Source organism: Trichechus manatus, unplaced genomic scaffold (genome assembly GCF_000243295.1).
Source record: "Trichechus manatus latirostris isolate Lorelei unplaced genomic scaffold, TriManLat1.0 scaffold00052, whole genome shotgun sequence".
Taxonomy (NCBI): domain Eukaryota; kingdom Metazoa; phylum Chordata; class Mammalia; order Sirenia; family Trichechidae; genus Trichechus; species Trichechus manatus.
In genome coordinates, this window is record NW_004443988.1 from 12,762,635 (window position 1) to 12,790,548 (window position 27,914).

At 37.4% G+C, this 27,914-nt stretch overlaps 1 protein-coding gene across 7 annotated transcripts in view; it reads right to left on the reverse strand.

Annotated features, from left to right (window-relative positions):
• The window catches only part of TRPM7 (transient receptor potential cation channel subfamily M member 7), a 176,138-nt gene that overhangs the window by 7,530 nt on the left and 140,694 nt on the right, over positions 1 to 27,914 (reverse strand). For 6 of the 7 annotated variants that reach the window (XM_023732465.1, XM_023732467.1, XM_023732466.1 and 3 more), the window contains 11 exons: positions 16,729 to 16,825; positions 14,192 to 14,262; positions 12,162 to 12,196; positions 9,826 to 9,851; positions 6,134 to 6,184; positions 5,989 to 6,054; positions 5,118 to 5,401; positions 4,888 to 4,970; positions 4,526 to 4,731; positions 1,185 to 1,236; positions 976 to 1,082 (listed from right to left, as the gene is read on the reverse strand). In XM_023732465.1, the coding sequence (XP_023588233.1) occupies positions 976 to 1,082; positions 1,185 to 1,236; positions 4,526 to 4,731; positions 4,888 to 4,970; positions 5,118 to 5,401; positions 5,989 to 6,054; positions 6,134 to 6,184; positions 9,826 to 9,851; positions 12,162 to 12,196; positions 14,192 to 14,262; positions 16,729 to 16,825 (1,078 nt within the window). Of the gene's footprint in view, positions 1 to 975; positions 1,083 to 1,184; positions 1,237 to 4,525; positions 4,732 to 4,887; positions 4,971 to 5,117; positions 5,402 to 5,988; positions 6,055 to 6,133; positions 6,185 to 9,825; positions 9,852 to 12,161; positions 12,197 to 14,191; positions 14,263 to 16,728; positions 16,826 to 27,914 lie in introns of those variants that run through there. The other variant, XR_002824320.1, reaches the window with a different exon arrangement.

The following is a 27,914-nucleotide window of genomic DNA, read 5'->3' on the forward strand; positions in this document are numbered from 1 at the left end:
TGTGCATGTAGAAATTTTTGAAATGGTGTATCTTTGGCTATGTATATTTTCACCAAAAAAAAAAAAAAGGTTGAGAAGGGAGAGTGTTGACATGTCGTGCACTTATTAACCAATGTCATAAAACAATATGTGTAAGAGTGTTTGAGAAACTATTTGTTCTGTAAACCTTCACCTAAAGTACAATGAAAAAAATTAAAAAAAAAAAATTCAGCTCATCGATGGGTGTTAGGCATCTGTTACTTTTAAAATGTTCCACAGGGGATTCTGAGGAACACCAAAGGAAGAAAACCACTGGTTTGTGCCATAATATGCAATTCAGTAATATAAAGATGATGTTACTATCATGAAAAAATATATTTGCAGTTCCTGTTGCTGCTTCATAGGGTACTCTTTTCCTAACTCTTCGCCAGGTTAACTTTTTCATCTACTAATCTTTCAGGTCCAGACAAATATGTCGGTTCCCCCAGGCAGTACTCCCTGACCTCAAAGTTTGAGTTAACATGCTTACATGTCTACAGCAGTCTGACCTCTTCTTCCTCTAGCTTACATGTTCTATAGCAGTCTGACCTCCTCTTCCTGTAGACTGGTATTTACCACAGTCCTGCACATGCCCATAAACCTTGTCAGTATTCAACATTCAACTAAAACTCAATGACAGATGGGACTATGCCTGTCTTCTTCACTACCATATTTCAAAAACCAAGCACAATTCCTGGCATCCAGCAGACACATAATAAATATTTATTAAATGAATGAACTTTGTTTTTATAAGTAATGAAAGAAATCACAGATTCATTTGTATTTTCCTGTTTGTTCCATTTATATCCAACAATGTGCATCTGTGAAGGAGTAGCTGAAGCTGGCACAATTAGAGGCCATTTAGAAATCAAACCTTTGTGTCTTTGGCCTGATAAGGTATTACTATAATCAACTCTGTTAAAAGTTATACATTATTCTGATTAAGAAAATGTTTACCTGGAAGTTTAAGCTTTCTACAGCAAGAATTACAATGATGTTTTGCTCTAAAATTTTTTATTGCATCTTCTCCTAGATTTGCTGGGCCAAAAACCATATCACAGGATCTGTGGAATTGGTAGTTCAAAAAAAAAAGCATATTATGCAAGCAGAAATGCAGGATTTAAAATAATGAAAATGTCTTAATGAAATTGTTAACTCAGTATTACCTCTTTTCTTCTGCTTTTATCACAGATGGGTCAGTCAGATTTTCACCCACGCCTATATATGTATATATAAAAAAGACATAATTCATGTAAACATTGGTATCTGCGTAATAAAAAGTCCTGAGAGACTTTACAGCATCATCAACCATCACAGTGTTAAATTGTTCAAGTGTACTTTTTTCTATTAATACGAATGTCTATCAATACGGGAGTATAAACCATGCCACACCTCCATCCTACAGACTATCGTAAAGCTATTAAAAGGAATCACTGAGATATATGAGTAATCACCTAGAAGACATCCATGACACATTATTATGTAAAAAAAGTAAACAACAACAAAAAAATATGTGCGTGTGTGTGTATAAACATGCCCCCGTTTTGGAGAAAACCACTACAATGAAACCAAATGGTTAAAAAAAGAAAGAAAAAAAGCCTCTATTGTATTTATTTTCACAGAGGCAGAGGAACAGTAAGGAGGGATGGGAAAACGTAATTTATCCTTCATACATCTCTATACTGTTTAACTTGTCTGTAGTAACATCTAACATATATCTATTAAAAAATGGCTGAATGAACACACTGATTATACAGAGAACATCACAATTTGCTTACTGAAAATAATTACCATTATTTTAATTAAATCAGAACAGATCAGACAAAATCTGTTTTGGCTTCAGTTCCTATGCATCCTTGAAGGAAACTGACACTTACTTGAGAATATATTTTAATAAAGACTTTTTTTACTTAATTGGATTGGTCTAATATTATACATCAGAGTTTTCACTACATGTACCACGTAATCATTTATATAAAATGATGAACTACTGACAAAAACATACATCTGAAGCTGTAAACTTCCTTCTAGATACCAATTTTAGCTGCATCTCTACCTGAATTTTCAAGTAACTGAGATAGAAGAGTAGGCAGATGGAGGTAAAAATATGAGCTTTATTATTAGTAACACTGATACAGAAATTCATGGTGCAGTGGGTTAGTGCCCACCTGCTAACCAAAAGGTCAGCGGGTTGAACTCACCAGACACTTCACAGGATAAAGATGTGGAAATTGGCTTCCATAAAGACTGCAGCCTAGGAAACCCTATGGGGCAGTTCTATTTTGTCATATAGGGTCACTGTGAGTCCGAATTGACTCAACGGCACAGAACAACAACAAATGACAGAAAGCAAAGTTATTTTTATACAGATTTTCAGTCTTGCACTGAATCAATACCAACTATTCAATTTTCAACAAATCTTTTATATTTGTATCTGCATAATGAAAAGAGTCAGAGTAATGATCATTCCAACAAATATTCTTAGGTGATTTTAAAATATGATCTGTATTTACATTTGAAAATAAGGCTGCTCTTTAGGGAGAAAGACTTTGGAAGCTAAACTGTGAAACTATTATCCAGGTAGAGCTAGAAAATGGCTCAATTTAACTTTTCCTTTGCCCCTGCTGTGAAGTTGGTTAGAAACTACTCTTGGCAAAGCTGCCCTCTCCCAGACAGAATTTCTTTTTTATTCTTTCATATATATAATACTGTCGTTGTTGTTGTGTGCCATCAAGTTGATTCCAACTCATAGCAACACTGTGTGACAGTGGACAACTGCCCCACAGGATTTCCTAGGCTATAATCTTTATAGAAGCAGACTGCCAGGTCTTTTCTCACATGGAGCTGCTGCTGGGTTGGAATTGTCGACCTTCCGGTTTATAGCCAAGGGCTTAACCATTGTCTCACCAGAGCTCCTTACATAAAGGTAAATCCCCAGATTATGAATGTCTGACTTAAGGACAACTCATACTTAAGAATGGGCTGCCATAAAGCAGTTAAATACTGTCTTAGTTATCTAGTGCTGCTAAAACAGAAATATCAAAAGTGGATAGCTTTAACGAATTTATTCCCTCACAGTCTAGGAGGCTAGAAGTCCAAATTCAGGGTGCCAGCTCCAGGGGAAGGTTCTGGGGCAAGGGCCTTGTCATCAGTCTTCCCCGGTTGAGGAACTTCTCAGTACAGGGGACCTGATCTAAAGGATGTGCTATTCTCCTGGCTCTTTGTTTCTTGGTGTTATGAAGTCCCCATGTCTGTCTGCTTGCTTCTCTCTTTTGTATCTCAAAAGAGACTGATTTAAGATACAATCTAATCTTGTAGATTGAGTCCTGCCTCTTTAACATAACTGCCTCTAATCCTGCCTCATTAACATCATAAAGGTAGGATTTACAACACTTAGGAAAATCACATCAGATGACAAAATGGTGGACAATCACACAATATTGAAAATCATGGTCTAGCCAAGTTCACATATCTTTTTTGGGGACACAATTCACTCACTACTTGTGACGCCCATGAAGACACTGCTTGGTTTGGAAGTGTTTAAGTGTTTTATATGCACAGAAAGGTAAAATACATACTACATACTGAGACGAACATCTGACTGACACTAAATAAGAACCGTATGTACCTGTTCCAACTTACCTACAAATTCAACTTAAAGACAGACTTAGGAAGGAATCTCGTTCATAACCCAGGGACTGTCTGTATATGATAGAAGTCTGTCTATAAAGATAGCTATATTTTTCTCTCCCTGTATACATGCTGCTGTACCCATCAAGTGATGGGATCTATTTCTTCTCGTGGGCTGTTTCTATTAACTGCCTTGACAAGTAAGATGTGGCAGAAGGGATCTGGGCCAGTTCTGGGCCTAGTCCTAAGAGTTTGTTTTTTTTCTGGGGGAAAGCCAGCTGGCATATAAAAAGCCCAACACCTGAGACTACCATGCTGCAGAAAGCTCAAACTAGTTAGCCACATGGAGAGACCACCTGCAGGAATTCAGCTGACAATGAACTGAGACCTCAAAACATGACTCTAGTCAAGCTATCTCAGCTAGTTTCCGCCATTTAAGCTCTCCCAGGTGACAGCACTGTCCAAATTCCTGAACCACAGAAGACTAAACAAATAAAATGGTGGTTGCTTTTAGGTAGTAGTTTAACCTGCAGTAACAGATAACAAACACCAGGAACAAGGGAGATACTTGGCTTTTGTGTTACAGGAACGTTCTTTATACTTTTAAAGGACTGAAGGCTGCACATGTAAATGTAGGGGAATTTCACATATTTTTGTTTATCAAAGCATCTGCATTACCTAAACAACAATTACGGTAGTCAGATCCCCCTATTTAGGGCTCTCATGGCTATGAATGACTTGCCTTCTTAAATAGCTTCTATCTGTGTAAGACTTTACCTATCTGTAAGTGAGCAGTTTTCTATGTATCATTCATATCACATGAATAGGTGAGAACCTACTGCACACTTTACCCTTAGCAATATTTTAATAAATTTACCTTGCAAATCAAGTACCAGTAACTCCCCTCTTGTATATTCGTAAGTCCAGTGGCTAAAGGCTAACATGATCTCTTCCAGTGTATTAGTTGGAATAATCTCATCACCATTATTATTGTTGTATTTTCTAAATTCTCCAGTCATACACTCTTCCACAGCAAACCACTGTCCTGCTGAATGGCAATACAGCAGGAAAACTTCAAGGAACCTTACGGAAAATAATTATAAATATTACTATCAGTTTTGTTAATAAAATTCTAATTGCTCTGTAAAACAGCTAAATAATTATTCAGCATCAGTCATGAAGATCGATACTGCTATCCATAGAATACTAAAAGACTCCAGAAAAATGTAAAAGATTTACCTTGGAGAATATGGTATGGATTTGGGTTTCATCTGGTTGAAGGCAAATGTGAGCTTTTGTGCTGCTCTCTGTTGCTGAATCTCCTACAGAATAGGGGGTGAGGGGAGAATCTTGCTGAACTTAAATTTAAACTAAGATTATATTTACTGTATCATACTTCAGAAGTAAAAACACAAAGCTCAAATTATGGTCCACTTTTTTTGCTTGGTAATGCACTCACTGGCACTTACTCTGAGACACAGGTGCAGAACTGTATCTTCTTTATAAATACTTGACCACGTATTAACCACCTCAGGAAGAAAAGATTTGATGATATAAAGATGTCCTGATTTGAGAATATCACGTTCTGACCAGGTACACTGTACTTTGACAGCTCTTCGTAAACCTCCTCCCATCTCCTCTTTACTTAAAAATTCTATTTTGGCACAGAGGCCTAGCTGTGACCAAGAAGACATGCTGTTATTTAGTATGTTGGGAGAACTCTCTTCCAAGCGATACACAGTGACAAGCTCACCTGCAACATGAATGGACACATTTTACGCTCAAATTATGACATTAAAAATGACAAAATAGAATAAAACTTGCCTAGCATCTTTGGTTAAGGAATAGAAGATGAGATGATCAAGTAGTAGTTTTATATTAAGACGTTTAAGAGCAACAAATGCTAGAAAAATCAAGAATATACTGCCATATTTCTGGAGAAAAATATTTTTCGAGAAAAACTTTTAGAAATAAACTACAATTCTAAATACTTTTGAGTAAAACTTTTAGACAGGAGGTTTCCGTTATCAGTTCCACAGACCCTGTGACACCAGTTTATCTACACTTTCATTACTAGACAATGGATCAAAGAGCTTTTCTAAATTAGAATACACCACTGCTTCTAGATACGCCAGAAGAGAGGAATTTAGTACTTATGATGCTTCTTCCTTCTCTTTATGCATACCTGACTCTAGCAGTACTTAAGACTACTGAAGAATTTACATGAAACTGACACTTCTTAATGTGATCCCTCATTTCTGTCCGCACTCATATTCCATGTGATAGCTAAAAACCAAGTATTAGTAAAGGTTTATTTTTCCCTTTTTTTTTCTTATTTACCTCTTGGAGGCACAGGTGTGAATGGAATGCTGAGTGATAACCTCATCAAGTTATTTCTTTCCACAGCTGCATAAAAGTGAGAGAGAAATAATGAAATGTCTAAAAGTTCAAAATATTACTAAATTTTATTTTTAATATTACTGACCTGAGTAATAGTAATTTGTATCCATAACTGGCTTAAACGGGGAAGCGAGACCTAAAACGGTAAACAAATAAACGAGAACATTTTCAAAGTACTAGTGAGCATCAGTTTTTGCTCAGATATTGTCATATAATCATTTTAAGTTTCAGAATAATCCTTCATGATACCTCTTCTCACAAAAACTAAAAACAGTAAACAACAGACTACGTCCGTCGTGTGCTGTATCACCCTTTCTCACTGGCTCAGACTGGCAGTCACAACACACATATCAGGAAGGGAAGAAGCATGTGATGCCTCACACTCTCTTAACTCCTGCCACAAACTACATTCTTCTCACATGGTCCCACTGAGAGAAGAAAACAATCTCTTCTTATTTTAGACTTCTGGGGATTGGGGCCTGTGGCCATGTAACCACTGTAACCATTTTAGCAGAGCTATAGAACTATAATTTTTTTTCTTACAGGTATAGAGTCCATGAGAAACGAACTTTTAGGACGTGAAACATATTTTAAAAAAGCCTCCGCATCCCTAAATTATGTTTGAGGACTACTTTTAACTGTAGGAAGAAGAGAAAGAAATGGATCTGCTATACGCTGTTTCTAGAATGCAAATAAAAAGGAATCTATTGTCTAGCTGGAGAAGGAACTTAGTCAACAGTTTCAATGCTGTCACGATAAGTATACATATATGTGTATGTGTATAGTATAAAACTATAAAAGAGGGTTATCTAATGCCTCCTGGTTCAAATGAGGTTGAAGGCTGTCTCAAAAGAAGAGAAGGGGGGAAAGAGAGGAGTTTGGAAGATAGTGATGTGTTCCAGGCAACATTTACAAAGGAATGCCAAGTGTTAAAGTGCATGCTACACCTGGGAAACACAAGTAGTTTAGCGTGAACAGGACAGGGTTTTAATACCAATTGTGTATTAGAATCACCTGCGGAGCTTTTGACCATACATCTACCCAGATATCACTCTAGGATATTCTTTTTTTTTTTTTTTGGTGGGGGGGGGGGTTGTGGTTTTTATTTTGCTGTAAATCTTCACAGAGCTAATACATACTGATAATCTCCAAGGCAAGGAGAAGCATGCAGTGTTTTGCAAACATTTTCTCTTGTAAGAACTTTTTTTTTCTTTCAGTTTAATTTTTTTTTTTAAATTGAACTTTAGGTGAAGGTTTACAGAACAAATAGTTTCTCATTAAACAGTTAGTACACATATTGTTTTATGACAATGGTTAACAACCCCATGACATGTCAACACTGTCTCTTCTCAAACTTGGGTTCCCTATTACCAGCTTTCAGGTCCCCTCCTGCCTTCTAGTCCTTGTCCCTGGCCTGCTGTGCCCCGTTAGTCACGTTTTGTTTTGTTTTATGGGGCTGTCTAATCTTTGGCTGAACAGTGAACCCTGGGAGTGACTTCATTACTGAGCTAAAAGGGTGTCCGGGGACAATACTCTCAGGGTTTCTCCAGTGTCTCTCAGGCCAATAAAGCTGATTTTTTTTGTGAGTTAGAATTTTGTTCTACGTTTTTCTCCAGCTCTGTCTAGGACCCTCTGTTGCGATCCCTGTCAGAGCAGTCCGTGGTGGTAGCCAGGCACCACCTAGTTGTACTGGATTCAGTCTGGTGGAGGCTGTGGTAGTCGTGGTCCATTAGTCCTTTCAACTAATCTTTTCCTTGTATCCTGTTTTCTTCATTCTCCCTTGCTCCCCAAGGGGTGAGACCAGTGGAGTATCTTAGACAGCTGCTCACAGGCTTTTAAGATCCCAGACGGTACTCACCAAGGTAGAATGTACAGCATTTTCTTTATAAACTGTGTTATGCCAATTGAGCTGGATGTCCCCCGAGCCCATGGTCCCCAAAGCCCTCCACCCAGCAATTCAGTCCCTCAGGGAGTCTGGATGTGTCTATGGAGCTTCCATGACCTTTCCTTGTACAAGTTGTGCTGGCTTCCCCAGTATTGTGTACTGTCTTACCCTTCACTGAAGTTATCACTTATCTACTGTCTAAGATATTCTAATTCTGTAGATATGTGTCATCAAACAAAGAATTCTCTGTAAGTGATTTGGGTATTCAGTCAAAGCTGCAAATTAATGATCAAGAATATAGGCATACCAGTAGGAAATAAGGCTGCAGAAGCAGGGAATACTGAATTGCACTGTCTGGGTTGTGCAAATGGTTCAGGTACTTGGCCGCTACCCAAAAGGTTGGAGGTTCGAGTCCATCCAGAGATACCTCGGAAAAAAAGCCTGGTGATCTACTTCTGAAAAATCAATCATTGGTAAATCTATGGAGCACAGTTCCACTCTGACACGCACAGGGTCGCCATGAATCGCAGTCCATTCAATGGCAACTGATTGGTTGGTAATACGTCATGCTAAGAAAGGACACTGGATTTTACCCAATGACAATGAGAAAAATGTAAAGCAGAGGAGTGACATGGTTGTATCTGTTAGAAGAAATCATTTCGGTGGAAGAATAAAGATAGATTGGTAGTGAAACTAGAGGAAGTGAATCCAAACTGGCACCACTACTCTGAAAACCTATTTGACAGTAATTACTAACAATAAACACAAGCATACTCACTGACTCAGCAATTCCACTCCTAGGTATATACCCAACAGAAAATATGTCTGTTTACCAAACAACATGTACAAGACTGTTCGTAACAGCTGGAAGCTACTGAAATAGCTGTCAAATAACCAAAACAACAACAACAAAACCCAAACCTATTACCGCTCATTCCGACTCATAGTGACCCTATACAACAGAGTAGAACTGCCCCATAGGGTTTCCAGGGAGAGGCTGGTGGATTCGAACTGCCGACCTTTTGTTCAGCAGCCAAGTTCTTAACCACTGCACCACCAGGGCTTCTTACCCAATAACAGAACAGATAAATTTAATATATTCACACAGGAAATACTGTATAGTGGTGAGATGCACAAACAACCACGATACACAGCAATACTGATACATTTCATGAACATATGTTACGAGGAAAAAGCCAGATACAAAAGAGTATATATTGTATGATTTCATTTATATAAGGTACCAAAATAGACGAAATCAATCCACAGTGTTAGTTAGGGGCAGAGGTTATAACAAGAAGGGGGCAGAAAGGAACTGGAATATTCGTAATAATCTGTTCTATGACCTGGATGCTGAGGTTACATGAGTATGCTAACTTTGGAGAATTCACTACGATGTGGGCTTATGAATTGTGCATTTTTCTGTATGCATATTATTTAAACTTTTTTAAAGAAAAAGTTTAAAAAACGATGACAGTCTGAACTGAAGCAGGAGTGGATATAGTAGAGGATGGATTCTAGAGATATTTAAAAGGTAAATGCAACAGAACTCTTTGAGTGAAAGAGCAAGGTGGTCAAGGCTAACTGTCAGGTTTCACCTAGCTGAAGAATACTATTCACTAAAACAGGGATTATAAAAGAAGGAGCAGGCTGGGTACTGGGGATGAAGAGGAGGGGGTAACAATAAAGAGATTATCATTCACACACTGAGCTCACGTGTTCATGAAAACATCTACACTAAAGAGAAACTGTTCAAGGGAGGAAGTTTCAACTTCCTTGACCCTTTACAAAGATTAATTCTAAAATTCCTTACCTAGAATAATGTGGTATTTGCTAGTAAAGATTGTACATTATTCTCAATTTTTCACATGAAATCTATTACATGGACTCACCATTTAATGTTCCTTCTTCAGATGGCCTAGAGAAACACCCAAAAAATATAGTGTAAGTTGAATCACAATTTTAGTTTAGGCTATCATCTAATTTTTAGATTTTATGAAGTTATCTTGATAACTTAATGTAACATTATTAAAGGAATCCTGAGATTCAGAGTCACTTCTGTTTGAATGTTTGTCATTTCCAAACTTATGTCAGTCCCAAATTTATACATAAAATACTCGTATGTGTATTTATTTTATCAACAACTTATATCTCCAAGCCTACATAAATAAAATTAGTAGTTCAGTGACAAATTGAAGGATCAATACTAATACAGTAAAATATTCCATGACATCTTATATTTGTGGAGATTCCTTCCGGTGCTGTAACAATGTTCTGAAATGACTACAGGATTCTAAAAATACTTTAATTGGTAGACAAAGAACTGAGAGAACAGTAAATAGATGTTATTCTGCAAAACTCAATTTCCAATGCAGGAAAGATTTTTTTCCAATATTGAATATACTTATTTATAACAATGTACATCAGCACCAAGTGGAGCTGGTGCTGATTAATCCATTAATTAATCCATCAATTCCATGGAATCCAGTGTGTATCAGAGAGACAGGTGTAGTAGAAGGCAGTGGAATGGAAATCAAGAAAAACAGGTTAGAGGATTAGCTCTTCCATTACACAGATATGTGGCCTTGCTCAAGATGCAGCCTTTCTGCATCTAAGATCCACAAAGGCCTTCTGGAGCAAAGGACCTCTGAAGTCTCTTTGCTGCTCTTATATTCTATCTGAATCTGACTTCTCCTGATGACTTTCACCTTAATAGTAGAAATATTTTCTTACAGTAAAATATTTTTGACCTTAGCATACTCTTTGGAAGACCAAAGAATTGATACATTTGAATTCTAGTGTTGGTAAAAAATATTGACTATACTATGGACTACCAGAAGAATGAACAAATCTGTCTTGGAAGAAGTACAGCCAGAATGCTCCTTAGAAGAGAGGATGGCAAGACTTTGTCTCACATACTGTGGACATGTTATCAGGAGGGACTAGGCCCTGAAGAAGGACATCAAGCTTGGTAAAGCAGAGAGTCATTGAAAAAGAGGAAGACCCTCGATGAGATGGACTGCCACAGTGGCTGAAACGGGCTGAAATACAGCAACGACTGTTAGAATGACACAGGACCAAGCAGAGTTTCATTCTGTTGTACAAAGGGTTGCTATGAGTCGGACAACTCAACAGCACCTAATAACATAATAGCACAATCCCTTTGCCTGCTGGCTAATAAACCTCTTTTTTTCTCAGCACCCAAAGTATGCTGACCAGCTGCACGTTTCTGGGTAGTTCTATGGGTCAAGATTCTGCAGGAAAGCTGTCCTTTGTTAGATGCCTGAATTAAATCGACTTCAAGTATCTAAGGCTTTGGTTTTAAAAGATTCTAAGGAGGTCTCAAATTAGTTAATGCTTCCAAATGCCATTCAGGGCCAGGATACCCAAACAATTTGAACAACTGGTTATCCCATGTGGCACCTGTCTTATTTCCTTCTCTATATATTCATATCCATTTCTGATGCATACAAGGAGAAAAAACACTGTGGCCTATATAAGAATTCCCCTCAAACTGGCTTTCTTTTTCAAGAGTAACTCCATCATGCTTCCAGCATCCAATAAGTGTCAAAGCAAGACTTCTTTTTTTTTGTATGTCCTTTAGAATTCTAAAATACTAATTTCCAGGCTAGAAACAGAGAAGTTACCTTGGATTCTTCTTTACCTTCTATGTCAAATCTGTTACTAAATGTTTTTTTTTCCCCAGGGATGGTTATCTGTCAGATTGTCTTTATTTCCACTGTGGTCCTAGATTACCACATCAGCATTTAGTGGCTCTCCCTATACACAGGTCTTCTACTGTATACGGACTACCACTGCTCTAATCATCAAACAACTTTCCAAAAAACAGGTGCAAAGTCTGTTGATTATAATGATGACTAGAGAAGTTATCGAGTGTGAAGCTGAAGTCTCAGACTATGTCTTTGAACAAATTTACTCAAGAGCAAGTTGGAAACAGGAATATAAAATCATACCTGTATCATTACATGGAAGATGTCAAGAGAGTTCTAATTATATGATGAACCGTAATTATAGTATAACTATATAAAATAATAAATTTAAATTTACACACTAACTCATAGTAAATGTAAAGACAAGAGATGCAAGAATAAATAATTATCACCCACAGATAAAGGAACATTGAAGAGAGAACGCAAAGAGCAGAAAAAAGGACAACATTCAATAACTATGATACTTCTCAAACTAAGGATGAAGAAAGCTTACTTACATTTGTCTGTCTGACGGTGTATCTTGTAACCAATCCTTTGGCAAAAACAAACACACACAAAAAAACATAAAGAAAAAATTTCTGGATGAAGCATAACTGTTTACCCATTTTGTTTCCTATAGTATACTTTAGGAATGAAGGGCTGAAAAGTAAATATGAAATCTTTGTTTCACACAGCTGAACTAATAAAATAAATGAATTTAACTACCAGAAAGCTTTTCCACAAGGTGAAATAAAGAAAATTTCATGAGTGTTATTTCCTAAAACATAATCATAGTATTTCTAGTTCTTTGTCAGTAGTTTAAAATTTTTGTTTCTAATGACAATTTTATTCCTTTAAAATAAACATTTCTATGATTTTAAAAATAATATGGGTTCCTTGTCAAAAGAAAAATGCAACTAAGTATAAAGATGAAAATTAAAATCATGCAAATTGTGAACAAAGATAGTCATTACTAACATTTAGGCATATTTCACAGCAGCTCTATGCGTGTGTACGTATGCTTTTCACTCTGCCCTCTTCTAATGATATTTCTAGGCGTGCATTTATTTTTGCTTCCCTTCTTTGGGACTCATGAGTCCTGAATTTAAATCTTACATATTTCATCAATTTGGAAAATTCTGAGTCATTCACAATCTCTTCAAATTCTATCTACTCTATTAAGGCCAATGAGATGTATTTTTCCATGTCTCTTTTCCTGTAACATATTCTCCATCTACTTAATAGTTCTTTGTTGCAGTCCAGTCCAATTTACTAATTCTCTCTTTAGCTGTGCTTAATCTGTTATTTCGGTGGTGCAGTGGTTAAAAGACTGGCTGATAACCAAAAGGTCAGCAGTTTGAATCCACAAGCAGCTCCTTGGAAACCCTATGGGACAGTTCTACTCTGTCCTATAGGGTCGCTATGAGACGGAATTGACTTCATGGCAACGGACTTATCTGTAATTTAACCCACAAAGCATTTCTATCTAGATTTTTTGCTTCAAATTTTCCAAGTTTTTTTAACAGTACAGTTTCCTTTTGTCATGTTGTTAAATACTCTCTCTTAGGTCTTTAATCAGTTAAACATTATTTCATAATGTGTAACCAATAATTCTACTATCTTATGTTACTAAGGGTCTACTCCTGTTTGTGTGAGTTGACTCCCGCGAGTTTTGTAACTTGGCATTGTGAGGTCATCTTCAATGGGGCTTTATCGGTGACAAAATTATGCAGCTTAGGTTCAGCATAGGTCCCTACAAAAAGGACTTGTTACTGTGAAACTCTGTGTTTTCACTAGTGTCTTTTCTCCATTGAAATAATTCTTTTATAACTAATTTTTAAAAATACAATCTATATCCTTACAGCAGAACAGATATATTTTTAATATAAATTAGTATTTTCTTGACGAATCAGGATCATAATTATGAGCACTGATTTCTACAATTAACTGTAAGGGAGTAATTTTTCTGCCTTCTTCCCAGCTATCTGCCTTGGTTGCCAGTGTCTGCTTTTACAGGTGTTTGTAAAATCAGAAATTAACACAGTTGGCTAGGAATGAATTCACATAATTAGTTTTAACTCACACAAAAATTCCTTTCTTTCTTTCTTATGTATAAAATTTTCTTCAAAAATTCCTGACTGGTCACTACAGGAAGAAATTCTTTTCTGTAACTGCTACCATACGGTGATGTTAGTTTTCTAAAGGTAAAACTTTTTGAAAGCCTGACATAATCTCAGATATCACTTCTTTTTGCTCTTCTCTAAACAAAATCTATTTTATGAATCTGATTTTGTTGTTGTTAGTTGTCGTTGAGTCGATTCTGACTCATGATGGCCCCACGTGTGCAGAGCAGAACTGCTTCATGCAGTTTGCAATGTTGTGGCCTTTAAGCAGCAGATCACCAGGCCTGTCTTCTGAGGCACGTATGGGTGGGTTCAAACCACCAACCTTTTGGCTAAAAGATGAGTGCTTAACCATTTATGCCACCCAGAGACTCTTTCAAATTTTATTTTAAAATAAGCATTTTGTTTAATTGAAATGTACAAACCGGTAGTAAGGCTGCTTTGGAATTTACTTCATGAGTTTCTTCTGCAGATGGCCTTCTACAGCTACTTTCCACTAAAGGAAAAACAAAAAGTAGAACAACTAAATTTTTTTGAATACCAAATAGCCAAACACAAAATGTTTCTAGACACAGTAAATCTTCGTAAGATAACTTACTTTCTCCTCAACACTGCTGAACACAAGAGTTATGTGATGTCCACAGGGCCTCCTAGCAGTACCTCAGAATTACTCAATTTATTTTTGTGAACGGTAATAAGAAACAAAATTTATTTTTGTGAAAAGACAAATTCTGTTTCCAAATCATCCTTACATGGGGCAGTCAAGATAAGTGGTTTCTTGTGTAGCCTTCTAGAGATATTGCGTGTGTGTATATTCCTGCCCCTCATCCCCGCTTTTTAAAACATAAATGGTAGTATACTATATATAGTACACATTTTGGGTTTTTTTTTTTTAATTCTAAAGCTCGGAGGTCTTTCCATATCAGTACATATCCAAAACCAAACCCATTGCCAGTGAGTCGACTCCAACTCGTGGTGACCCCCCGACGTGTTACAGAGTAGAACTGCTCCATAAGGGTTCTACTGGCTGTAATCTTTACAGAAGCAGATTGCTAGGCCTTTCTTCCGTGGTGCCACTGGGTGGGTTCAAACTGCGAACCATTAGTTTTGCAGTCAAACACAAACTGTCTGTACCACCCAGGGATCCATCAGTACACACATGGCTTCCTTATTATTTTCTGATGCTACACTGAATTTCATTTTACAGATATCCAGTAATTTAACCAAACTCCTACTGATGAACATTTGGTCTGTTTCCTATCTCTTGCTATAATAAACAATGTTGCAATGAGTAATTTTATATACACATCATTTTACACTAATGGAAAAAAAAATAGTTCATCTTTTTCTCCCAATTTAAGATGCCACTTTTATATTTTATCAAAAATGAACTTTATAGCAAGTCTATCTATTAAACAATCAGTATGTTAAATTATAAATTAATTTAGAACTTACAACTCTATGATACAATAAAGGATAACCTCAGGATGTATGGTGAAAGGAAATTCTAGAACAAAAGTTGTATTCCAGGTGTGGAGGGCAAAAAAGACCAGTTTAAGGTATCAGAAGGCTCTGGACAAAACTTCAAGATGATGAAACATTATGTATTTGAATGTCTTAAAGAAACTCGTTGATCTAAATAAAATTAAGACATAACTATATTGTTGGGAAAGGGTAAAGAGGAGTGCCTGTGTTTTCTGGGAATGTAGAGGGGGAAGAAAGCTCAATCCTTGCCTTCTTTACTGGGAAGTCAATGGATACTGTCTAAAACTGAAATATGAAGATACACTACAAGCATGCTATTTTGGAAAGAACATTCATGTTATCCGAAAATAATGATAGTTTTATTTTTTCCTTCCTAATCCTTCTACCATTTCCTTTTCTTACCTTGTTCCTCGGGCTAGAATGTTAAATACAAGTGGTAATAGTCAGAATTCTTATCTTGTTTCCCACCTTGGGCTTTCAATATTTCACCACAAAGTGTGATGTTTCTGAAAATTTTCTGTAGATAATCAAAATCACATTAAGGACACTGCATTCTATTCCCACTTTGCTAAGAGTTTTAATCATGAACAGATGTTGAATTTTATCAAATGTTTTTCCTACAGCTATTGAGATGATCATTATGATTTTTTTCCTTTAATCTGTTACTTATCATCAATCACAGTAATTGTTTTTTGAATGTTAAACCAACTTGCATTCCTGGAGTAAACCCAACTTGGTCATGACAAATACTGCTGAATTCAATATACTAACAGAACTAAAGGGGAAATAATAATCAGGTAGACAGGTAATGCTTTTTGTCTTTAAAAACCTTTATAATTATTCAACCTTTTAATTGTGTGCATATATAGCTCTGACTAATAAAAAAGCTTAATAATAAGAAAATATCCCCAAGACATAATGTTAACTGAAAAATTCAAGGTGTAGAACAACATGTATTGGTATGCTACCTTTTGTATAAAAGATGAGAGGTAGAAAAGGCTATGAAATCATATAGATTATACATGCACAATGAAACTCTGGAAGGGTAAACAAAAATAACAGTGATTACATAATGGGGTTTGCACGAGAAGGAGATTTTTCAAAATGTGTGCGTGTATTTTTATCTAGAACTAAATAAATGTATTATTAGCTATTTTTAAAAAGTTAAACTTTAAAAATATGTTGAATAAATAGCTACGCCAATTAAAGCACAATAGATTCATTTGTAAAAGCTAGAATCAACAGATTTATAAAAACTAAGTCTTTATATTTTATTTTTATGGACTAAATAATTTGTAAAAATCTCAGAATGTTAGGATTAAGGGATTTATTCCAGGATACAGTAGCAATGATGGACCAGAATCTTCCTCTTATAACTTCTGAGCAATTGATCAGGTGTCTGACATACATAAATACATTTAGAGCTTAAGTGAGCACATTTGCTAACATGATTAATTCATACAGACAAAATACTCACTTTGTCCTGAATGAAGAGGAACACAAGCTTTGTGACAGTCAATGAATCCAACGTGAGAATTCACATGTTTCAAAGCGTTTTCAGAAGGAATATCACTCTGCGTTATTATACACATACATAATATAAAAACAATTAAACTGAGTGTCAAATCACTGTGATAAGTACTGTAACAGTCCCTTAATCTAGTTAGATCAATATGCTTTATTCTACCTAGATACCAAATGACCATACACATATGATTATTTCTTCAATGTCAATCTCAAAAATTGCATCAAAACACCCTACTTGCTTATAGTCCATAAATTCATCTGAATGAATCCTTTTTCATGATAGAAGTCATACAAGTTCATAAAAATTTTGGGAAAATATAGGAACTGTGTGGAAAATACAACCATTATCAATTCATGTAGGATTAAAAAAAAACTACTGTCTTACACTAACATCTGTGAATTCCTGTCTAGGTATTGGTTTTGGCACAGTTATACTACTATGTATATACTACCTTTTTTGGGGGACTGTAGTATTTCTTTTAGGGGCTCTTGGTAGATTTCTTATTTGTATGAGCTTTATATAAGCATGTGTGTGCATATTTGTATGAGCTTTATATGTGTGTATTTGCATGAGCTGTGTCAAATTTGTTGCAATTCAGAAATTTATCTATGCTTTACATTTTTAGGTACTTAAATCTCTTTACATTTTCCCTTAATATTTTCTGTTACTTAAACGTTTAGAAAGTCTTCCTGGCTTTACTGGTTTAATAAATATTTCTATTTTTATAGTTATTTCTACAAATTGCATTTTTACATTTAACTCTGGAATTCATCTGAGCTTATGAAGTGAGGTGAGGAAAAAAACCATGACTTTCCCATATTTCTACACAATTGTCCAATTTGCATTTATTAACAAAGGATTCCCTTTCTACATCATTACAGTCTAACTCTCCTTATTAAATTTTTACTTGTAGAAGGGCTATTTCTGGGTCAACCAAAATGTTTCATAAATATTTATGTTTCAAGTGCTCTAGCTTTACAGTATTTTAGTATCAGACAGTTAATTGTTCCTCGCTTTCTTCTTTTTACTGATTTATTTTTCCAGATGAACAATGAATTCCGTTAAACTAGTATGGGGAAGATCCGACATCTTCACATTGTTTTGCCTTCCCAACTGTGAACAGATCACACTCTTATACAACAGTAACTTATTTCCAAGTTTCTATTACTTTTCAGAAACAATCGGTTTCAAAATGTTCCTACTTCAATAACTAGTACTTTATTAAATTAACTTAGATCTCAGTAACACAAATTTTTCTAGCTTTAATGTTCCATGCTCTTCATTTTACACTTGGTTAATGAAGGCACACTTAAAAGTGTTAAACTTTTGTCTGTGATCATAACGCAGACCCGAATGTCCTTTTCTGATGTTAGCTGTTTTTCTTAAAACCAGTTCTAGTTATTCTTTGTTTGTTATTTTTAATACCTTCCTTGATATACCCTTTAATGCAATGACAAATCAGTGTCAAAGAACCATCTATGACAGTCATTCTAGCCTGGGGTGATGGCTGGGCTTCAGGATATTTGCAAAACGCTGCACGGTTAAACAAAATATTTTGTGTACGTGCATTTTTCTGGGGAGCTCTATAGCTTCCACCAGACTTTCTCAGGGTCACTAAACCTCTCTGACCATTATGATTAATAACTCAGAAAACCCATTAATCTATTACTATAGTTGGATTTTTTCCCCTCTAAGATATTTACCATATTTCTTGCAAAAACTATACCCACGTAAATAACATGTCCATACATAATACGCGCAGAAATTGGCACAGCACGCTTACAAAAATAATGTGTGGGGAGTGTTGTGCAGTTGGCAAGGAAAGTATAATGCATGTGTTCTTTGTGTAAAAGTATGGTACTCGAAATTGTTTAATTCGAAGCATACCAAAAAAAAAAAAAAAAAAAACCTAACCTGCTGCCATTGAGTCAATTTCAACTCATACCAAACTTAAACCTGTAATTTCTTCTTCCTTTTACCAGGAAGTTATCTGCACAATTAAAATTTTTTAAAACATCCCTTTTAAATTAATTTATAATAACATTAAGGGGTAAAATCTGTGACAAAACCCTGATTCTTAATACCCTTTCCCATTAAGGAATATCTATCTATGTATCCTAAAATTTATTTCCGATATATGTCTGGGGCCTCACAATGGCAAAACAATGCCACCAGGGTTTTGTGAGCCCGTTCTGTAAAAGGCTGTCATGAAACCTCACTAAAACACATTAAGAGTTCAACTAAATGAAAATTAAGAGAATGACAGCCTGAACTGGGATACTATTACTGAGAATTGAGGGAAGCAGAGATATTATAAAGATATTTAGACAAGAAAATCAGTTAGACTTGGCTATTGATTAGATGGGAGAAGGATTTTTGCCTTGGTAAATGAGAACACTGATATTAGTAACACAGGTAGTAAATACAGGAAGATTATGTCTGCTGAGTAGGGAGATGATAGTGAATTTGAGATTTCAACATGTTGACGTTGAGAACTATAAGACATCCAATTAGTTAGCAGTTCTAACCATTAACTGTGGTGTTAAGTCAATTCTCTAAACAGAATCACCCCAAAGATTTACTTTCTTCATATATATTCCCAGTCCTCAGAGTTCTGGATAAAATTCAAGAGGTCTTAAGTGATAAATGATACTTCCCAGTCTCCATTACACTTAGTTGTGATAATGTGACTATGTTCTTCTTTTTAATTATTGTAGTTTAGATGAAGTTTACCTTTCAAGTTAGTCTCCCATACGAAAATTTATACGTACTTTGTTCTATGACCCTAATTCTCTCCCCATACTGTGACAGCATACTCCTCCTTTCCACCCGTGATTCTCCCTGTCCAATCAACCAGCTCCTAACCCTATCTGCCTTCCCATCTCAACTCTGGACAGAAGCTGCCCGATCAGTCTCTTGTATCTACCTGAGCTAAGAGGTCTCCGTACGAGTATCACTTTATGTCCCACAGTCCAGTACAATCCCTGTCTGAAGAGTTGGCCATGGAAATTATTTTAGTTCTGGGCTGATGAGAGAATCCGGGGGCCATGCTTTCGGGATTCCTCCAGTCTCAAATCAGACCATTCAGTTTGGTCTTCTTACTAGAATTTGAGTTCTGCACCCCACCTTTTTCCTGCTTCCTCCAGGACTCTTTGTTGTGTTCCCTGTCAGGGTCGTCATTAGTGGTAGCCAGGCACCATCTAGTTCCTCTGGTCTCAGGCTGATGAAGTCTCTGCTTTATGTGGCCCTTTCTGTCTCTTGGGCTAATACTTTGTGTCTTTGGTGTTCTTCATTCTCCTTTACTCCAGGTGGTTGAGACCAATTGATACATCTTAGACGGCCACTTGTAAGCTTTTAAGACTGCAGACGCCACTCACCCAAGGTGCAGAACATTTTTTTAATAAACTTTGTTACGCCAATTGACCTAGATGTCCCCTGAAAGCATCGTCCCCAGATCCCTACCCCTGATCCTCTGTCCCTCCAAGTGTCTGACTGCATTCAGGAAACTTCTTAGCTTTGGTTTAGTCCAGATATCATTTCCCCTGTACTGTGTGTTGTCCTTCGCTTCACCTAATACTTCTCTACCATCTACTTACTGAATAACCCTCACCCTCCCTCCCCACCCCCGTAACTATCAAAGAATGTTGTCTTCTGTGTTTAAACCTTTTCTTGAGTTCTTTTAACAGTGGAATTATACAATATTTGTATTTGTCCTTCTGTGACTGACTAAATTCACTCAGCATAATGACTCCTAGCTTCCTCCATGCTATAACATATTTCACAGCTTCATCATTGTCCTTTATCATTGCATAGTATTCAATCGTGTGGTTATACCATAATTTATTTAGCCATTCGTCCACTGATGAGCACCTAGGTTGTTTCCATCTTTTTGCTACTGTGAACAGTGCTGCAATGAACATGGATGTGCATATGTCTATTCGCGTGACGGCTCTTATTTCTCTAGCATATATTCCAAGGAGAGGAATAACTGGATAGTATGGAACTTCTATCTCTAGTTTTTTAAGGAAGCACCAAATCGATTTCCAAAGTGGTTGTACCGTTTTTCATTCCCACCAACAGTCTGTAAGTGTTCCAGTCTCTCCACAACCTCTGCAGCATTTATTATTTTGTGTTTTTTGGATTACTGCTAGCCTTGGTGGAGTGAGATGATATCTCATTGTAGTTTTGATATGCATTTCTCTAATGGCTAAAGATCATGAGCGTTTCTTCATGTGTCTGTTACCACCTGAATATCTTCTTTGGCGAAGTGACTGTTCATATCCTTTGCCCATTTTTTAATGACGTTATTTGTCTTTCTGTTGTTGAGGTTTTGCAGTATCTTATAGATTTTAGAGATTAGATGCTGTCTTAGTCACTTAGGGCTGCTCCAACAGAAATACAAGAGGATGGCTTTCACAAAGAGAAATTTATTTTCTCACAGTCTAGTAAGCTAGAAGTCCAAATTCACGGCATCAGCTGCAGAGGAAGGCTTTCTCTGTCAGCCTTCTCATCAATGTTCCCCCAGACTAGGAGCTTCTCTGTGCAGGGACCCTACCGACTTGGATGCACTTTATTTCTTTTTCTAGCCTAATTGCTCTGGCTAGGACCTCCAGTACAATGTTGAATAAGAGTGGTGATAAAGGGAATCCTTGTCTGGTTCCCGTTCTCAAGGGGAATGCTTTCAAAGTCTCTCCATTTAGGATGATATTGGCCGTTTGCTTTGTATAAATGTCCTTAATTATACTGAGAAATTTCTCTTCTATCCCTATTTTGTTGAGAGTGTTAATCATGAATGGGTGTTGGACTTTGTCCAATGCCTTTTCTGCATCAACTGAAAAGATCATGTGGTTCTTGTCTTTTGTTTTATTTATGTGATGGATTACACTGTTTTTCTAATGTTGAACCATCCCTGCATACCTAGTGTAAATCCCACTCAATCATAGTGAATTATTTTTTTGATATGTTGCTGAATTCTATTGGCTAGAATTTTGTTGAGGATTTTTGCTTCAATTTCATGAGGGATATTGGTCTGTAATTTTCTTTTTTTGCGATGTCTTCACCTGGTTTTGGTATCAGGGTTATGCTGGCTTCACAGAATGAGTTTGGGAGTATTCCATCAATTCCTATGTTCTAAAATAACTTTAGTAGTAGTTGTGTTAACTCTTTTCTGAAAGCCTGGAAGAATTCTCCAGTGAAGACATCTGGGCAAGAGCTTTTTTTCTGTTGGGAGTTTTTTAATTACCTCTTCAATCTCTTCTTTTGTTATGGGTTTATTTAGTTGTTCATACTCTATTTGTGTTAGCTTAGGCAGGTAGTGAGTTTTTAGAACTTTGTCCATTTCCTGTAGGTTTTCAAATTTGTTAGAGTACAATTTGTCACAGTACTCTGTTATGATTTGTTTAATTTCAGTTGGGTCTGTTGTGATATTACCCATCTCATTTCTTACAAAGGTTATCTGCTTCCTCTCCTGTTTTTGTCAGTTTGGCCAATGATTTATCAATTTTGTTGATCTTTTCTCAAAGAACCAGCTTTTGGTCTTCTTAATTCTTTCAACTGTTTCTCTATTTCATTTAATTCTGCTCTCATTCTTATTATTTCCTTTCTTCGGGCACCTGAGGACTTCTCTTGCAGCTTTCTACTTGTTCCAGTTGCAGGGTTAATGGTTTGAATATGGCCCTTTCTTCTTTTTGGAAGTGTGAATTTATTCCTATCCACTGACCTCTGAGCACTGCTTTGGCTGTGTCCCAGAAGTTCTGGTAGGATGTGTTTTCATTCTCATTTGATTCTATGAATTTCCTTATTCCATCCTTAATTTCTGCTATAACCCAGTAGTTTTTGAGCAACTTGTTGTTCACTTTCCATGCGTTTAGTGCTTTTTCTTTGCTTTTTCTGTTGTTGATTTCTACTTTTATGGCTTTATGGTCAGAAAAGATGCTTTGTAATATTTCGATGCTTTGGATTGTGTTAAGGCTTGCTTTATGACCTAACGTGGTCTATTCTGGAGAATGTTCCGTGTGTGTTGGAAAAGCAGGTGTACTTGGCTGCTGTTGGGTGGAGTGTTCGGTATATGTCTGTGAGGTCAAGTTGTTTGACTGTAACATTTAGCTCTCTCGTGTCTTTGTTGAGCTTCTTTCTGGATGTTCTGTCATTCACCGAAAGTGGCGTGTTGAAGTCTCCTACTACTATTGTGGAGCTGTCTCTCTCTCTTTTCAGTGCTGTTACAGTTTATGTATTTTGCAGCCCTGTCGTTGGGTGCCTAAATATATATTATAGTTATGTCCTCCTGGTGTACTGACCCTTTAATAATTATACACTGTCCTTCTTTATCCTTTGTGGTGGATTTTACTTTAAAGTCTATTTTCTCAGAGATTAATATTGCCACTCCTGCTCTTTTTTGAGTACTGTTTGCTTGATGTATTTTTTTCCATCCTTTGAGTTTTCGTTTGTTTCTGTCTTAAGTCTAAGGTGTGTCTCTTGTAGGCGGCATATAGACGGATCGTGTTTTTTTTTATCCATTCTGTCACTCTTTGTTGGTGCATTTAGTCCACTTACATTCAGCGTAATTATTGATAGGTATGAGCTTAGTGCTGTCATTTGGATGCTTTTTTGTATGTTGTTCACAATTTTTTTGTTCCACTTAATTTTCTGTGCTGAGTCATTTTTCATTACGTATTTTCATCCTTTTTGTTGTTGATTTTGTGTTTGCTGAGTCTTTCTGTTTTTCTAGTTTTTGATTTTGACTTGTAGGATTGTTAGTTTCCTTTGCGGTTACCTTAATATTTACCCCTATTTTTCTAAGTTTATACCAGCCTTTTATTTCTTTATATCAGCTAGACTTCCTCTTCATATGAAAAATCTGTCTACATTTTTTAAGTCCCTCTTTTTTGTTTTAATGTTGTCATCTTTTACATATTGACATCTGTTTCCCCGTTTTCAGTGTTTTAGCTTTGATTTACTTTTGTGTCTTTCCTATCTGGGTTGATATTTGGTTGCTCTGTCCTGTGTTCTAGTCTTGGGTTGTTATCTAATGTTACTGATTTTCTAACTGGAGGACTTCTTTAGTGTTGTAATTTTGGTTTGGTTTTTGCAAATTCCCTAAACTTCTGTTAATCTGGTAATGCCCTAATTTTGCCATCATATTTGAGAGACAGTTTTGCTGGATATATAACTCTTGGCTGGCAGTTTTCTTCCTTGAAGGCTTTACATGTCATCCCACTGCCTTCCTGCCTTCATGGTTTCTGCTGAGTAGTCCAAGCTTATTCTTATTGACTCTCCTTTGTAGATGACTTTTTGTTTATCTCCAGCCGCTCTTAAAATTCTCTATCTTTGGTTTTGGCAAGTCTGATTACAATATGTCCTGGTGACTTTCTTTTGGGATCTCCCTTACGTAGGGTTCGATGAGCATCTCGGAAAGATATCTTCTCATCTTTCATGTTATCAGGGAAGTTTTCTGCCAACGAATTTTCAACAATTCTCTCTGTATTTTCTATCATCTCCCACCCCACCCCCCATTCTGGTACTCCAGTCACTCGTAGGTTATTCCTCTTGATAGAGTCCCACATAATTCTTAGAGTTTCTTCATTTTTTTAAAAATTCTTTCATCGATTTTTCCTCAAATAAGTTGGTGTCAAGTGCTTTATCTTCAGTCTCACTAATTCTGACTTCCATTACCTCAATTCTGCTCCTATGACTTACTGAGTTGTCTAATTCTGAAATCTTATTGTTAAGCTTCTGGACTTCTGATTGCTCTCTCTCTATGAATTCTTGCAGCCTGTTAAATTTGTCATTATGCTCTTCTCTAATGTTTTTAATTTCCTCTATTGTGTGTTCTGCGTTTTGTGTGATTTCCTTCCTAACTTCTTAGAGTTCTGTATATTAATCTTTTGTATTCTGCCTCTGGTAATTCCAAGAAATTTTCCTCCTCTCGAAAATTTCTAGTTTCTTTATTTTGGGAGCTCGCTGAAGCCTTCATGGATTGCCTCTTTATGTGATTTGATATTGACTGTTGTCTCCGAGCCATCAGTAAGTTCTTATATTTATTTTATGTTTGCTTACTGTGTCCTAGCTTCTTGTTTTCTTGTGATATGCCTAAATAGGCTGCTCATATGAGCTAGTTTGATTATTGGCACCTTTGAAGCTCTAATGTCTTGTCACCAGGTGGTCAGATCTGTTACTAGGTATGTGAGCTCAGGAGTCCACCCACTCCTCCTGTATGGATTCAGCTCAGGTGTCCAGGTAGATAGCCACCAAGTGTGTGGTGTAAGCTCTCACTCAAACAGTCCTAGACAAGCATGGGTGATTGGTGTAGGCACAGGCATCTGGCTGCAGCAGTGGGACACACTCTGAGCAAGGCAGGGGGCTGATGGCCGCCCCCGAGTGTCCAGGAGGAAGACATGTCCCTGTTTCCTACAGCATGTAGGTGGGTGGGTTTTGCAGCTGGACTACGAGCACCTAATGCTGTTGGCTGTAAGGACTGGTGGGAGGGCACCTCTTATTCATGGGCCCCTCTCGCAGGTGGCTAGGTGGTGTGGGTGGAGCCACCAGTCCTGAGGTCCCTGATATGCACAGGTGAAGAACCTGCATAGTGAGCAGAGCAGTGTCAAATGTCAAGAGCCTCCCCCTTCACAGCTGAAACAGTTGAAGTTAGACTTCAGGTATATACCCCGATGTACTGTGGTAATGAGGGCCTACGCTGCTGAAATAGGCCCACACAAGTCTCCGCAGGGGTAAAAGGCACTCAATGTCCACGGATCCCTTATGCCTGTGCCTACCCAAAGGAGCTGTGCCTACCCTGGGTTCCTGGCTTAAGGGAGCCAGCAGTTTATTTTTTCCCATTTTTTAATTTGTTCACTCTCCAAGACAGGGAGAATGGCTCAGGGCACGTAACAGATCCTACTTCCAGCCCAGGGGACTTGGCAATTGCTGAAGCCAGCCTGGGACCCAGTACAGAGTAAGCAGCAGGGAGGTAAATGAGAAAGAAGTTTTTTCCTAAGGCTTGTGTTTTTGATTCGCGCAATAGACTATACACAAGTACATATCTTTCACCAATCAAGGGCTGCTTCTCACTGGTTCTGGGTGGCTGTATAGACTTTCAGTGGCTGGGTCTCTCCTTGTGCGGAAAACATGCCTCCCGAGCATGGCTGGTTGCCTGCCTCACCGCTCACTCTGGAGCTGATCAGGCCTGAAGGGCTCAGGCTCTCGCCGGGTCAGGTCTGGCAACTCCTTGCTGCTTTCAAACTGTCTCTCCCTCTCCCTGCAACTCAGTCTGGTTCCTCAATTTTGCCTTAAATGTTCAGGGCTCCTAGATTCACTTGTTCTTTTCGGGTCTTGGCTGTAAGAAGGTCCACCAGAAGCATCTGACTTCTCTGCCATCTTGGCCCCGCCTCCTCGTGACTATGTCTTTTTTTGCTTTGAAAAAGTTTTATTTTAAAAAGTTATAAAGTTTTTTTTGGTCTGAATTCCAGAGCAAGTAATGTGTCCTACTGTTAGGACTGGATCATAAAATTCTCTCCTCTGCTTCTCTGTGCTCCTTCCCCTTCTGCTAGCTGAATACAGATAATGACATGACAGTCGGGGTTGAAAAAGCCGTAAGACAGAAGAGCCAATGTTAGCCTATGTACCCAAATGACTGTATGGAGAAGAGCTGTCCCACTGGGTAAGGAATGAACAGAAATTATGTCTGAATCATTATATTTTGGGTTCTATTTGTTCAACAGTTTAGCCTACCCTAATACTAGACCTCTTTCCAGCCCTATCTCCTACAACTTCCCTGAGATGATGACCCTATTCACTAGTCAAACTAGCATTTGCTTCACTGTGTCCTATACATCCTTTATCTGTCTCGGAGTCATTTATCCTATTCTTTCCGAAATACTCCTTTGTCTATGGGACTGCCTACCTATCCTTCTCAGGCTTTACTCAAGTCCTACCTCCCTTATAAAGCTTTCTCTGATCTCTTCAGCTGGAAAGATTTTAACTTCTCTAAATAAGTATTTCCCTCTTCTAAATATGTATATAAGTACAAGACTTGTAGTCTGGTAATACAGTCATGTGAGTGCACAGGTTTGGAGTCAGATAACCTGGAGACAAATGTTGTTTCAGACACTGATATCTATCTTAGTTAAGTTTTATTACTAACTGTTAACAGGTATCCAATAAGCATCTGTTAAATTTTATGACTCCAACATTTTGATATGGTGCTTCCTTAGAAAGCTAGAAATAGAAATACCATGTGATCCAGCAATCCCACTCCTAGGAATATATCCTAGAGAAATAAGAGCTGTCACACGAATAGACATATGCACACCCATGTTCACGGCAGCATTGTTCACAACAGCAAAAAGATGGAAACCAACCTAGATGCCCATAAACAGATGAGTGGATAAACAAACTATGGTACATACACACAATGGAGTACTATGCAATGATAAAGAACAATGAAGAACCTGTGAAGCATCTCATAACATGGATGAAACTGGGGGACATTATGCTGAGTGAAACAAGTCAATCACAAAAGGACAAATATTGCACGAGACCTCTATTTTAAAAACCCATGAAAAAATTCACACACAAAAAGTAACAATCTTTGTTGGTTACGAGGGATGGGAGGGGTGGGGGAGGGATATTAAATAGACAATAGATAGGTGGTATCTTTGGTGAAGGGTGAGACAGTACACAATACTGGGGAAACCAGCACAACTTGTACAAGGAAAGGTCATGGAAGCTCCATAGACACATCCCAACTCCCTGAGGGACTGAACTGCTGGGCAGAGGGCTGTGCAGATGATGGTCTCGGGGAACATCTAGCTCAACTGGTATAATACAGGTTATAAAGATAATGTTCTACATTCTACCTTGGTGAGTAGCTTCTGGGGTCTTAAACGCCTGTAAGCAGCCATCTAAGATACTCCACTGGTCTCACCCCTTCCGGAGCAAGGAAGAATGAAGAGAACAGGATACAAGGAAAAGATTAGTCCAAAGGACTAACGACCACAGCTACCAAGGCCTCCACCAGACTGAGTCCAGTACAGCTAGATGGTGCCCAGCTACCACCACCGACTGCTATGACCGGGATCACAACAGACAGTTCTGGACAGAGCTGGAGAAGGATGTAGAACAAAATTCTAACATACACA